This window comes from Alternaria viburni (assembly GCF_023758015.1).
Source record: "Alternaria viburni strain BMP 2772 chromosome Unknown scaffold_25, whole genome shotgun sequence".
NCBI lineage: Eukaryota > Fungi > Ascomycota > Dothideomycetes > Pleosporales > Pleosporaceae > Alternaria > Alternaria viburni.
Window position 1 is genome coordinate 67,245 of NW_026055794.1, and position 13,665 is coordinate 80,909.

Genomic DNA, 13,665 nt, shown 5'->3' on the forward strand with positions numbered 1-13,665 from the left:
AATTCGACGGCGCAGTCGCTATCGGAGCCGTCAAGAATTATTCGACGAGCCCTCGCTATCATCGTCTACGTTCGTGGTGATCGCGATGCGCACAAAGTGCAGCGGCGCGCAGTTTGAGGAAGGATAGCTCGAGATGGGTTGCGTCACTCTGGTCCTGCTTAGTCACTTAGCCCACTAACCGAAATGAGAGGCTGTCAGAAAAGTACACCACCCCCGCAACATGACTTCCATACGATCTCTCACGTCTTTTAAGCTCGATCTGCCTCCTAGCTGTATCGAGTTCTTCCCGCTCAATCCGCAGTATGCGATAATCGGCACGTACAACCTCGAAAAGTCCGACGAGAAAGAATCCGCGGGGAGCGCTCCACACGATGGCAAAGTGAGCGCCAAAAATCAGCAGCGCAATGGCAGTTTGATATTGGTCCGCGTTGATGGCGATATAGTGTACGTAGGGTTATCTGCGGATTATCTGTATTTATTGCGCTTGTCTAGGCGTGGTACTAACCCTAGACAGCCACATCGTTCAGACGCTGTCGACACCATCAGCTATCCTAGACATACATTTCTTGACGCATGTCACTAGCTCCAACTTTGGCGTTGCGACTTCGACAGGTGCGTTCGCGATCTACGAACTCCAGTCGTGGCAGCGCGACCCCAAGATCGCCCACATCAAGACTATCCAATACTTCCCAGAAGATGTACTCATCACTGCGTTCACTTGGCATCCGGAGTCCTTCATGGTCGGTATGACGCTGTCGAACGGACAGGTATGTCTCGGTGTCATAGATACGGAAGACGAGTCCGATGCGCCTACGAAGATGGAAGTCGCATCGCATGATTTGGAGGCCTGGACCCTTGCGTTCTTACCGGATGGCTCAGGATTGTTGTCGGGTGGAGATGACAGCGCGCTTCGTTTCGCGGAGCTGTCTGACGGATCTGGAGGAAGCGTACCCTGGATGGATGGAAAGATACACGGTGCTGGTGTCACTGCTATTCTCCCAGTACATCTGGACAGCCAAGGTGGTCTGATCATCACTGGCAGCTACGATGATCATATCCGGCTCCTCCACGTACCCATCTCAGGCCGTCGTCAGGTTCTTGCGGAAGCCAACCTCGGTGGTGGCGTATGGCGGCTGAAGCTGCTGGACCGAAACCCCAAGCTACCAGCGCACCACGGCGTAGAGAAATGGAGATCGGAACCGCCGCCAGAGGCCATTCTACTGCTTGTTAGCTGCATGCATGCTGGCACTAGGATCGTCAGGCTCACCAAGAGCGCTTCCAAGGATTGGCAGATCGAGGTACTGGCCAAGTTCGAGGAGCATGAGAGCATGAACTACGGAAGTGACTCTCAGCCGGATCTCAATAGTCAGGGTCAACGGACATTCATATCTACGAGCTTCTATGATCGGCTGTTGTGTCTTTGGAGATACTAGTAGTCTGCTGCAGGTAGTCGAACTCCAAAGGATAAGTATACATATCAGACATCACATGTGAACCAAGCTGACTACAATTGGCGATGATGTGTTTGTTTTTCCAGAATTAACATACAAACAATAAGAAAGAAGCCCAGATAGCCACCAAACAAAGAACAATCCTCCCAAACGCCAAACATATGCCAGGAGGTCCTCGCTGTCAAAACTCAAGCCGGAACTCATGGCTTCGCGGGCACGAAGCCGGCATACGGATCGAACGGCATTGGGCAGAGGCCGTTAGCAGCAATGTCGGCGTCAAACGCAGCGGTAGGCTGCGGCTCTTACCATCCAGGAGCCATGTCGTCGGCAAACGGGCTGTTAGTCGGGGGTTCCGACGAAGGGGCAGACTTGTCGCTGCCAGAAAAAAAGTCGGGTCCAAAACTAGGACCAGACGACGGAAGAGAGGAGGGCTCGACTCCCATGTCGTCCTCATACAACGGGATCTCCGCGAGTTGGTCGCCGCTCAGACCAACGAAGTCTCCAGCGGGGTTGTCGGGCTGCTCTTGAGGGGCGGGAACAGGAGCAGGATGTGCCTGGACACTACCATCCTGGGCCATCGTGAAGTACTCTCGAGCCGGATCGAGAGAAGACGACGCAACGCCTTCGAAAAACTTTCCGAAGGAATTCTCCGAAAGTATGACCTCCCTAAGCTGGAGGAATCTCATCCCTTCAGTCAATCCTATATTGACCTCGTTGAAGCCAATATCCGCATCCATGACCATGATGAACTCGGACTGATTCTGGCCATATTCAGACCAGTGGTTGTAAGGCCCTGCGTTCCCTTTCGGCCAAACGGGCAGCCAAACGTGGCCAAACGCCAAATCCTGCTTCTCGGCAGGAACTAACTCTTCCGTCCACGCCATGTTGTTGACGAAGACCTTGACCATATCGCCGTTCCCGTTTCGGTGAAATGTAACAATGCCATGACTGGAGGGGGCTTGGCGGGACTGGAATTGGGCTTTGGCCTTCTGATTGGCCCTCTCCATGTCTGCTATGGCAGCCGCCCTGTCCTCGGCGCTTGCGCACTTGTTCTTGTCCCAGTAGCCGGGCATGCTGAATTGCTGTTAGGATTGTTTTGGGTTTATGAGGTACTAGTTGTAGCTCACTTGAAGGTGGAAGGTAAAGTACTTGACTTTACTTTTGTGTTGGTGATGGTGGTTGTAGTAGTGGTTGTAGTAGTGTGTTGGTAGCAGAGGTGGTGATGGTGTTGTATGTCTTGAAGGTAAGTTCGAAGACAATCTTGATATCTAACTTGGTATGTGTAGAGTCAAGAGTCGGATATCTGCTAAAGAAAAGAAAGAGAAGGAAAGAGAGGAATGCGCTGCGTTTTATAAGAACGAAGGCGCAACAGGACCACACAATGGTTATGAGTCTTCAGCAAGACATTATTAACGGAAAAAAGAGATACTATGGAGCGACCAACATATGAGCACCAGAACCATGTCACGAACACCAACACTGGCAGCTGAGTCGCTGCTATGATTGTGAGAGGACGGTCACCAATAGCAAAATCAGACGTAACCTTGGAAGAGCTGAGGGTATTGTCACTACAGAGTCATCTTTCGCGGCCAACTCTCCCGACACCAGTATGGATGCCTATGTTTCCACACATATTGGTCACAGGGACGACTGAAATGTCTTTGTGCGAAAGCAGCCACTGAATCTAAGCGACTGAGTCTTGCTCTTTCGCGGGATTCGAGCCGAACCGACACCATTATTCAGCGATTACAACGCGACAAAGTCACGTATCACGTTCAATCCATTCAAATCGCGCTCTCAGTATGCCCAAAGCTACATTCAGCGCTCGAAAAGCTAGACAAGATACGCCATATCGACTCCCATCATCCGTCACACACACGCATATGCGAAATTCCAGAAGCCATTCACCCGAATACTGAATATCGAAAAGCACATGACACGACCCAAAGACCAGGTTACCATGGCCAGACGAGAAGTAGCAATGCCCTCCTCTGCACCATGGATGCCCAGTGAAGCTCTGGAAAGCATAGGGCAGAGTGCACGGACACTGTTTTGAGAAACCATGGATGCTATGGGTTCGGTGGCAGTGCTATGAGTCTTGCGGAGTTTTTGGCCGGGTGGTAAAAAGCGTGTCACGGGATGGGAGAGGATGGAAGGGGCGTCGGCGCGCATATTTGATTTTGTGAATGTGTGAGTGGGTGTATGTGGGAAACCGCTTGGGCTGGAAGAGCAACGAGAGGAGTAAGCGGCTTTGGCTGGCTCGCAGTGGTGCCTGGCTTTCCTTTGCGCTTTGGGGAAGGTATCGTGCTCTTTGTGGGATATTAGTAGCATCGCTAATGGCAGATGGTCAGGACGCGATCTATACATTTACACAATCGGGTCTCTTGTTGCGAGGAGTCGAGTCGATGCCTGACAAAGCCTTGATGAGTCGGCTTGCTACTTCACCATGCTGTTGTGATGTAATGCTTATGACAATGTCGCATTCTGCCCGGGCAGCCACGAAGTAGAAAACGCTTCATCTCATCACACAGAGCCTACAGAGTATGATGTCGTATGGCCAATGCAGAGTACAATGTTGTATAGTTAATGCATGCTATGTCTTTCGCTTTGCCTACAGGATGATCCACCCCTCTAGATACCGATACCGACCGCCGACACCGAAAAATGCACCCACTGTAAAGCCAACCACGCCAAACGCTACGCTAAGATGCAGTAGATCAAAACTAAATGGGTATCGTAACAAATGACACGGAAGAACAGCAACAAGAAACAATGCCGAAAATCTCATCACCTCCTAGCCGGTGGTGACAACAACCCGCTGCTAACCGACTCTCTCTTCAGATCTTCCTTCTCACCCAGCAGCGCCTTGACTCTCTCCACTCTCGTCACAGCCTTCTCCAAGCGATCCAGCCTGCCCATCTTCTCCCTGTCCCTGCGTTCCAGAGTCTCGACCCGCTCTTCTAGCTTAGCTCGTGCCCGTCGCTCTTCCGCTACCATCTCGTTGGCCTGACTAAACAATTGCACGCTCAGTTCTTCAATCTCGGAATCTACAGTCTGAACACGTGCTTCTGCCTTGGCGCGTAGGGCACGCTCGCGCTCGAGCTCGTTGAGTAAGGTGTAGTCGACCGGTGGTGCGTGAGATGGGTCTTTCGGTGGTGGAGGCGGTGGCATGCCGCCTGTATTCGCTGGCGACGGGAAGCGACTTGTGATGAAGGAGAAGCGGGAGGCCTTTGTGGAGTTTGCGGTTGTGGGACGTGGGGGATCGGCGTCGACGGAGGGGCGCGAGGATGGGTTGGGGATGTCGGATTGTGAGGTTTGGGTTCGGGGCAGTTTAGGGGCGTTTTGTGTCGCTTGGAGGCTGCGGATTTGGTCTTCGTAGTCGGCGCATCTGTCGACTAGACGATGTTAGTATGTGTGGGCTCGGGTGTGATATGACGTCGGACGCATAATGGGGGCGTACCAGCTGCTGTAGCCTTCTCCTTCAGGCGCTCCATTTGCGCCTCGAGCTCCTCTATCCTTTGCCTCGCGTCTTGCAGCTCGGCCATATCTATGCTACTGCCACACGACGGGCAACTGGGGGTATGCGCCTCGTTTGGGGCGTGTTTCGACGGCACTGGAGGCGCTGGCGGCGATGCTTCGATGCTCGCTGCCATAACTGCGCCGGTGACCTAGGTTTCGAGTTCGTAGTAGTAATGTTTTGCTATCGCCGGTGGCAGTCGTGCGTGGTCTGAAGAATAAAGGGAGATTGTGGGGTTTGGGTCGTGGTCGTGATGACGGAAACTTGCTGGGTTTCAGGTGATCGGCACCTGTCTTCGTCATGCAGGGATCACGCGCGTGCGGGCGCTATGTCCATATCTGGACTGACGTGTTCAACTTTATCTGACAGTGTCCACTTCGCGCGGATCACTTTGCTTTTGGTCTCGTTCAAGGGTCTCACGCAATACAGAAGAGGATGCAGCTGTAAGTTCTCGGGTCTTGTTACTATCTTGACTAAGGCTAGGCTTCAGTCTACGCGAAAGCGGCCTTGTTCTGTTTGACCCAGTCCTCCAGCTTCGTCGGCTCCCGCTCCGTGTACTTTTTCACGTTCTCCACGGCGTCCTTGTAGATTTTGCCATAATCATCCTTCCCGGCGTCACTCTCCCGCATTCCCCGCGCCAGTGTGTCGAGTATAGGTTTAGGCATGTGCACCAGCTTCTTGAACCACCTCTCCTCGTCAATCTCCTTGACTTTGATCTCCTTCCCCAATGCTTTGCCAATCACAGCCATACCCTCACGCTGGGTCAGAAGTTCAGGGCCACACAGATAGATCGACTGCCCCGCTTCTTTCTGGAATCGTGGCTCTGCGAGAAGTGTGCCACACACAGTGCCGATATCTGAGGGAGCGAGGTAATCGAACCGCACGTTGGGGTACAGGAGCTCGACCTCGCCCTGCTTGATGTCTGCGGTGTACCAGAAAACGTTGCTGCTGAAGTATGCGGGTCGGACGGCGGTGTATGAGACGCCAGTCTCCCGCAATGCGCTTTCAGCTGCGGAGTGGAGAGCGCCAATCATATCCGTCTTGTTGGCTTCTGAGTCCAGAGGATCTTCGACCTTGAACGAAGATAAGAGGACAATGTAGGTTACACCGGCCTCTTTGAGCGCTTCGAAAGTGCTTCGCATGCCGTCTTGGACCTCATGTACGACGTATACGAAAGCTGTCTTGGCACCAGAGGTCTTGACCGCGGTCTTGAGGGTCTCGGGCTTGGCCAGATCAGCTTGAACGCGGACAAAGCTGTCACTGTTTCCCTCTTCCTGGATGCCTTTCAATGGCTTCTTCGTGTCGCGCATGGCGAGGTACACTTTGGCACCACGCTTGTGTGCTTCATTGGCAGCGGCGCTGCCTACTGCTCCAGTCGGGCCGAAAACGAGAACGGGAGAAGTCATGGTAATTGTGGAATATGGCCGGAGTACTCTGAGTTGATATGAATGTATTGAAGGTTTTGTTCCGTCTCTGTATGCGATATCGAGTTGCTTTATCTACTGTTCGCCAAAAGAAATCGCTGGTTGCCTTCTCGGCTTCCGCGGCACGCGCTAACGGCCTCTCGGTTTCTCGGTATACCAATGCTGTTCGGAACAAGGCTGCGCTACCACTTATGTCGCTACGTGCATATCTTAACACCCACAAGGGTCTGTTTAATCGCTATCCTCGCACCTCCTCGCTGTCCGGTGAGGTCGAGAACACGACGGTCGGGACCCCGAGGTCGCCGTGGATGACGTCATAGATATCAACATCTCCTTCAATCGTGTGCTGCACTGCGCGACGTGAAGATCGTCCGCACTAAAGCGTGACATCCACCTGGACCTGTCTGTAGAATCTCGGCCATACTCTTACTCCTTCGCGAGTTTACTCAAACTATCGCAATACTGCCACGGAGACCGACGCGCATTAGTGACAATTTCCCGATTACTGAACCATGGATACTCTTGAAACGCTACGGAGAGACAGCTAAGCCTAAGAGGCTCACTGAAGCTGGCCGTACATGTTATGTACCCGATCTGGGACCTGCACGTTGCTCCTGTTCTCACTATGTATCTCATGTACGATCGTTCTCGTTATTTCGCGCTTTCCAGGCAGCTCAGAATCGTCCAGTATGCACTTCTCACTATCTCCATCATCGAGGTCGTCTCTTTGGAATCGCGAACGACCTCTCGTTGGTCGGCTGCCGACGGTAGGTGGTGGTCCAACGTTATACAGTGGTATGCCGTTGCTACCAGACCCCGTCTTGGATCCCATTCCCAGAAAGGTCGACGAGAGAATGCGGCGGAAGAAGCCGTCGAATTGCTTTCGGAGTGCGGGTAGAGACGCGACAAGTATACCGACCGAGAGTTCCGATGCGGACCAGATGGCGAGGTTGACACCGTCCCATGTTGGATCGGCTGTCTTCATCAACGCGGAAAGCTCAATGGTCTTTGCAACTGAACAAGCGGTTGCACTGATGGCTGGCTCAGTTGATGTCAATGCAAATTTGGAGGGTACTCACATAAGGCCGAGACAGAACACGATACGCAGACCCCATTGCGTACGCCTTGGTAACTGGATGGTGGACAAGTATATGATGGGTGCGACGACGTATATCACGTCAGTGACACAGTTGGCAACTCCCTGTTTTTTCATCAGCTGGCTACACCAACAAAGCAAACATAGAGAGGACTGACTTGACTGTACGTGAGAGGCGAGCTGGTCTTTATGAAGCACTTCCCTTTGATGGATTTATTCCAATTTGCTTCAAACGGTGTACTGCAAAAGCAGCCCATGATGGGCAGCATCAGATTGAACGTAGTGACCATCAGGATCGAAGCCCACACCACCGCGAGGTACACTCTTGAGAATTTAAGGGCTAGAAGGTAGCCACAAATCGAGTACTTTAGCGTTGCAACTGCAATAAGGTTTAGGATCTGTGTGATCCAGAGGTAGTACATGTAGTTCAGCATGTCGTAGGGCATTTTGATGCTAGGATCCCGAATATGACGACCCAGACCATGCTGACATGTTTTAAAGCGGATTCCCGACGCTGCGACGTTTAGCATCTGGGCCCAGACTAGTCAGCATAATCTTGCCTCCTTGATAAAGCTACTGGTTTGACGAACTGCTGCAATGATGAGAAGGTAATCGTGTAGTACAAGCTTCCGCTTAGCCCTGATACTATACACAAGTCGCCATACGAGTACCGCAGTACTCAATATGCACAAAATAGTCGAGGGAATTAGGAAGACGGGCGCACGGTTTGGCCATTCCTGCTGCTCGGTCGGTGCCATTGCAGATGCCGATTTGCGTAGATGCAGTGCGAACCCGGAGGGAGGGAGAAGCGATATCAGTTGGCAACGTGCGCAAGATGGCACTCTTTATTCCAGCCGTCTGCCCATCTGAATCTATTGGGTACCCCAGAATCTCGGGAGGGCCGCTGGAACGCCCCGTTCATGTTATCGGTTGGAGATCTCTTCGGAATAGTTCACACGAGCATGGCGTTTCACACCTGCCATCAGTAGCAGGGAACCCCCAGCGTCTACTCCGCTCTCCGCTTCCAGCTTCTCCGCAGTCTCTAGTCTCGTGCCAATATGTCGTAAGGACTATACTATTCATGCACTTGTGCGGCATCACTGATTCCCTCTCGTCATCTATGCAAGAGGCTCAGGCTTGAGGTTGTGATGATGGGCATGAGACCTCTACACACAACAGACATGATGGTATCAGCATGCGCTCCAAGATATAGTAAGCCGCAGCATACTTGAAGTCAGTTGCTTGCTGCTGGCCAACCATCCAACCATCAGTCTTAATGCTGACTATGCCAACCCAACAATACACGAGTCTGGATACGATCGTGTTGGGACCTATGGATTGGTCTGGCATCTTGAAATCCTTCGAGGCGCACATTGCAAATAAATGTGATAGCTATGCATGCTAAGAGCCACAGAGCTGGGTATGAACCGTGCCCGTGTGGCTAGCATCTCTTGGGCTTCGTCACCCCATCGGGTGTAAGCGAAAGCTGGAAAGATCAGTTCGCAAAGACGGTTCCGCAAAGCTGCAGTGATATAGATACATCTCTTGCGTACTGTATCGCGCTATACGTGTTTCTTCCCTTCATGTTTGTACCTTGAAGCGTGGTTCTTGGCATGCTTCGGCCAACCAATACTTGTCATGTGCTCCAGGACCAGAACGCAGCCCTTGTCGTTCATTGCATACCCCAAAATCGTAGACTTCGCAAGCGTGCAAGCGAGGCTCGGGGCGTCGGCTGGTGAGCCAATTAAGGTCCCGCCGTCCCGTCCCATCCCGCGACGATGCTGACTGCCCAACAGGCGAAAGAGGATTCGTGACCTGCATCAGCCAGCCGGTTAAAATTGTGTGCTGACAGCTGTTGGCATTTGATGAGGAAGATGTTAGAGACCCCTCACGTATAGAGTTAACACAGGGCGTAACGGGTGAGAGAAGTTCTCGTAGAGCCGGCGGTCCACAACGGTGGACCCTTCCGACTTGGCAGCAGCGGCGCCGCAATATGTGTAAACCACGACCCTGCTCGTACTACCGGTATGTTAGGAGTCGCCACAACGCTGCTTCCAACTTGAACATCTCAATGCTGCTCGGAAGTCGGTAAAAGCGTAAAGACGTTGCAAGAAGATCGATCTCGCCCGTCAAGAGCCTGGAAAGGCAAACGAGAACCTATAGTGGTCAGCAAAACTTACTAGGATCGTCTGCGCTCAAAGGTGTCCTCCAGTATCAAAGAATCAGAGTTAGGCAGGGGAGCGGCGTTGGTGTGGGTGGGGTGACTTCCTGAATGCGGGACAATGCCGAGCCGTCTAGCCAAGATCGCCTAATCTCGGGGCCATGCTGTTTCTATCAATCTTCAATCTTGCGCCATGCAATTGCAAGGACCTGATATGCCGCTTGAATTCAGGACCCGTTGGCCAGATCTACTGCTCACTGCTAACTGTATCGGAGCTTTGTTGCCGACCTTAGCCACAACGGTGTACCGACTCGTGTATCCATACAACTCATGCACGCTCAGGTACCGCAAAAGTGCTAAGAGCTAATACGGGGCTTTGTGGAGAGTTTAAGAGCTCAAGAGTTCCCCTTCTTCCTCTCCCGGCGCATTCCACCCTCGTCAAAGTCAATCTCTTCCTGTGGTACCGCCTCGAAGCAGCTCGCCAGGATGCTTTACCCTAGGAACTTAGCCGTCGTTGCTTTGCTGGGGCTGTCAGCCGCCCAGGAAACTTACGACTATGTTATTGTTGGAGGGGGTGTGACCGGTCTCGTCGTGGCCAATCGTCTGACCGAGGACAAGAACAGTGAGACTGACCAACCAATCTAGAGTTACACAAAGCTGACATGCTGATCGTACAGAATCCGTACTTGTCGTTGAAGCCGGAAGAGCAGACGACAACCCAAACATCCGCATGCCTTATGGCGCCACATATGCTCTCAATACCTCTCTTCTGTGGACAGACTACGTGTGCCAGCCAGAACCATTCCTCGGGAATAAGACATGGAACACTCGTGTCGCGCGGATTCTCGGAGGCGGGTCTCTCGTCAACGGAATGATATATGATCGCGGATCAGCGGCAGACTACGATGCCTGGGAGGCGTTGGGCAACAAGGGTTGGGGATGGGAGGGGATCTACCCGTTTTTCAAGATGGGAACAGAATACATCCCAGCTCCACAGGAGACTATTGATCAAGTCGGTGTTACTTGGGACCCCGAGGCGTAAGTCAGCGAAACATTGCCCGTCTGAGCAGCTTCTAACGTTAGTAACGTCCAGCTACGGAAAAGGCCCATTGAAGATAGGCGTCACGGACACACTATACTCCGATATCACTGACTTTTTCGACGCCTTCGAAGGCACCGGTAACGCGCATGCCGCTCGCGATGGGAACAACGGCGAGGCATATGGTACCTCATGGTACCCTAATACCATGAACCCTAGGACTGGTGAAAGAACGCACGCCCGTAACTCGTACTATGATCCAATCATGAGCCGGTCGAACTTGAAGGTCATACTGGAGTCTCTCGCGACTGAACTCGTGTTCGACGGAAATAGAACCCTCACGGCGAAGGGCGTAAAGATTACCGACAAGAAGACTGGCTCGACAAAGACCTACTATGCGAAGCAAGAGGTCATCTTAGCTGCGGTAAGTAGAACGTCAAGCTGCCTGCAGAGTTGCGCAAATACTGACTTGACATTATCGCTTCCAGGGTGCCGTAAACACACCAAAGCTTCTCCAGAACAGCGGCATCGGACCAAAAGCCGCACTCGAGGCTGCTGGTATCACCGTAAAGCTTGAACATGACGGCGTGGGTTCGAATTTCCAAGACCATCCGTATACTGGCGTTGGGTGGAATGTCACCGGTGGAAGCACCCCGAACGGGTTTTCCTTGACCACAGACCCGGCGTACAATGCTTCAGCGTGGGAAGAGTACCGTGCCAACAAGACTGGACCGCTGACTCAAGCTCGTGGTAACAGTCTAGCTATGATGCCGCTTCCGGTAGTGGATCCCGAGAACTACGACAGTATCGCGGACCGGGTGCTTGCCCAGGAGAATGACGCGCATTTGCCGTCGATCTACAAAAACAATGCGAAGCTGCTCAAGGGCGTCGCAGCACAGCGCAAAGTTCTCGCTGACATCTTCCAAAACGAAAAGGCCGCTGTAGTAGAGTACCCTGTCCCATCCTCAGGTGGCTACATGCTCGTCGGCTTGGAGAAGCCGGTTTCTCGTGGCACCATCATGATCAACGCAACCAACCCTCAAGGACCACCACAAATCTTCTACAATGCGCTCAGCAATCCCATTGACAAAGCAGTTCTTGCTGCATGCGTCCGTTATATCCGTAAGGTCTGGGCGGGCCCTGAATTGGCGAAGTACACCCCGGTCGAGACGACGCCGGGAGCCCAGTACACGACTGATGATGAGATCATCAACAAGATGATTGAGCAGGGAAGCATTTGGCCGACACTTTCGCATCCATCCGGCAGCTGTGCTATGTTACCTGAGGATATGGGTGGTTGTGTGTCCGATGAGCTTCTCTTCTATGGCGTCGAGAAACTGTCCATCGTCGATGCTTCCATCCTCCCTCTTATTCCCTCCCAGCACATCCAGTCGACCATGTACGCTGTCGGCGAGAAGGCTGCGAGCATCATCAAGAGCCGTGGATGATGCGAAGCGCAAGCTGTTTATGTAAATAGTCTGCAGTCTAATAGACGAATGCGCGCATGATCTATGATTGGGCTTACTCGTCAGAGTGTGAGGTTGGCGCTACGCACTTGTTTAAAGCAAGCAGGAGTACCTCTATCAAATTATGCACACTAACGGTGATCGATGTGTTTCTCGATAGATGTATGGAGTGTATTACGATGCAGTCAACGGTAATGAGGATTGGGAGGTTTGGTGAGTAGAGAGAAGGTTGGCACCCCTGGACGCGTCACGCAACATACGCTAGTTTAGCGTGAACCATATTTGACTATGACGACGCGATGCGCCTCCTCACAACACGGAGGGAATGATATGGATTTGATTGTTGCTTTATCTGTAATAACTTGCCCGAAGGTCACTTCGATAGGTTCTTTGATCTCCTCACCGCGAACATCAGTGTGGCCGGTAGACATCTCCCGTACGTTCGTTATTCCAAGCCGACATGCTGCAATCGTCGTTAGACTGCTCATCATCAGACTGTTCTTCGTCGAAAGTCGCTGGGCCGGCATCTGGCAGCTCAGTGGAGGCGCCCAGTCTCTCTGCATATACTTTTACTTCATATCCGAGGTATACCAGAACAATGTCACCGGCTCTCTTCGTTGGCTCGCGGCTTCTTCGTGGTCATAGGGGCAATTTGATATGACTTTGATGTAACAAATGGCCTCCATGTCCGTCACCATGTAGGTCTTGGTCATCGTTTCTCCGCTCTAAGTCCCAGTCTTCTTTGGAAGCATTACGTCCTCGACCCGTTTCGGCGTTCGGGTGCTCGTGGTAGCGGTGATTAATGTTGCACGATCTTCTCCATGCTGAGTTCATGCTAGGTATACCGAAGCAAAGAAGTTGCGCAGGGCATTAACGTCAGGCAAAGCGCACAACAGTAGGCGATGTAGTGGCTCAGTGCCTGTTCCACTTCTGCTTTCTGCACCGGGGTGTGGCCTCCACTATCGTATATATAAGTAATTCCTACTCTTTTTCTTCGATTATACATTCTTTGATCCACTTCTCCGTTCCCATATTTGAGGCCGCGTTGATCCTAACTCATCCATGATGGCTTGGAGTTACGAAGGCCTGAGCCATACCGCGATGTCCTCCAGATTGGTATGAATGATCTCTAGCGTGGCCATGTCGAAACTCCAGCGCGACTGGATCATTGGGCTATATATAGATGAAGTGTCCGTATGTGCAACTGCGAAAGCTCAGCTTCGGACACAGTAGTCCATACGTCTGCCATCGAAGACCTCTGGCAATGGTTCCGTGGCTTCTAGCTTTCTCTTTCTGGCATGCTTCCGGACCGGGGATGATATCGAAGCAGGGCTCTGCTCGTGTATATAAGTAATTCCTGCTCTTTTCTTCGAGATGTACGAAGGGCTGCACGAAATCCAAGCAGATGTGCATGTAAGGCTCTGCGAGGACATCCACCGCCACACTGTTACAATAGTAATAAAGAAAACTGCTCAAGACAGAATCAGCCCAAACAAAATTATATATCGTTT

At 52.1% G+C, this 13,665-nt stretch overlaps 6 protein-coding genes across 6 annotated transcripts; 2 read left to right on the top strand and 4 right to left on the bottom strand.

Annotated features, from left to right (window-relative positions):
• Positions 1–220: 220 nt before the first annotated feature.
• Positions 221–1,433, top strand: J4E79_009422 (uncharacterized protein; the record flags this gene model as incomplete). The annotated part of the gene is made up of 2 exons (XM_049358268.1): positions 221–444; positions 515–1,433. The coding sequence occupies 2 exons, from the start codon at positions 221–223 to the stop codon at positions 1,431–1,433; spliced, it is 1,143 nt and encodes a 380-aa protein (XP_049207123.1).
• Positions 1,434–1,753: 320 nt separating this feature from the next.
• J4E79_009423 (uncharacterized protein) lies at positions 1,754–2,524 on the bottom strand (the record flags this gene model as incomplete). Its single annotated transcript, XM_049358269.1, has 1 exon — positions 1,754–2,524. The coding sequence occupies one exon, from the start codon at positions 2,522–2,524 to the stop codon at positions 1,754–1,756; it is 771 nt and encodes a 256-aa protein (XP_049207124.1).
• A 1,714-nt stretch (positions 2,525–4,238) lies between these two features.
• On the bottom strand, positions 4,239–5,104 carry J4E79_009424 (putative secondary metabolism biosynthetic enzyme; the record flags this gene model as incomplete). Its single annotated transcript, XM_049358270.1, has 2 exons — positions 4,239–4,846; positions 4,912–5,104. 2 exons carry the CDS (start codon positions 5,102–5,104, stop codon positions 4,239–4,241), a joined length of 801 nt encoding a protein of 266 aa, XP_049207125.1.
• Positions 5,105–5,459: 355 nt separating this feature from the next.
• J4E79_009425 (uncharacterized protein) lies at positions 5,460–6,374 on the bottom strand (the record flags this gene model as incomplete). Its single annotated transcript, XM_049358271.1, has 1 exon — positions 5,460–6,374. The coding sequence occupies one exon, from the start codon at positions 6,372–6,374 to the stop codon at positions 5,460–5,462; it is 915 nt and encodes a 304-aa protein (XP_049207126.1).
• Positions 6,375–6,951: 577 nt separating this feature from the next.
• J4E79_009426 (uncharacterized protein) lies at positions 6,952–7,934 on the bottom strand (the record flags this gene model as incomplete). Its single annotated transcript, XM_049358272.1, has 2 exons — positions 6,952–7,406; positions 7,730–7,934. 2 exons carry the CDS (start codon positions 7,932–7,934, stop codon positions 6,952–6,954), a joined length of 660 nt encoding a protein of 219 aa, XP_049207127.1.
• Positions 7,935–10,135: 2,201 nt separating this feature from the next.
• Positions 10,136–12,136, top strand: J4E79_009427 (uncharacterized protein; the record flags this gene model as incomplete). The annotated part of the gene is made up of 4 exons (XM_049358273.1): positions 10,136–10,271; positions 10,327–10,687; positions 10,743–11,112; positions 11,177–12,136. The coding sequence occupies 4 exons, from the start codon at positions 10,136–10,138 to the stop codon at positions 12,134–12,136; spliced, it is 1,827 nt and encodes a 608-aa protein (XP_049207128.1).
• Positions 12,137–13,665: the final 1,529 nt, after the last annotated feature.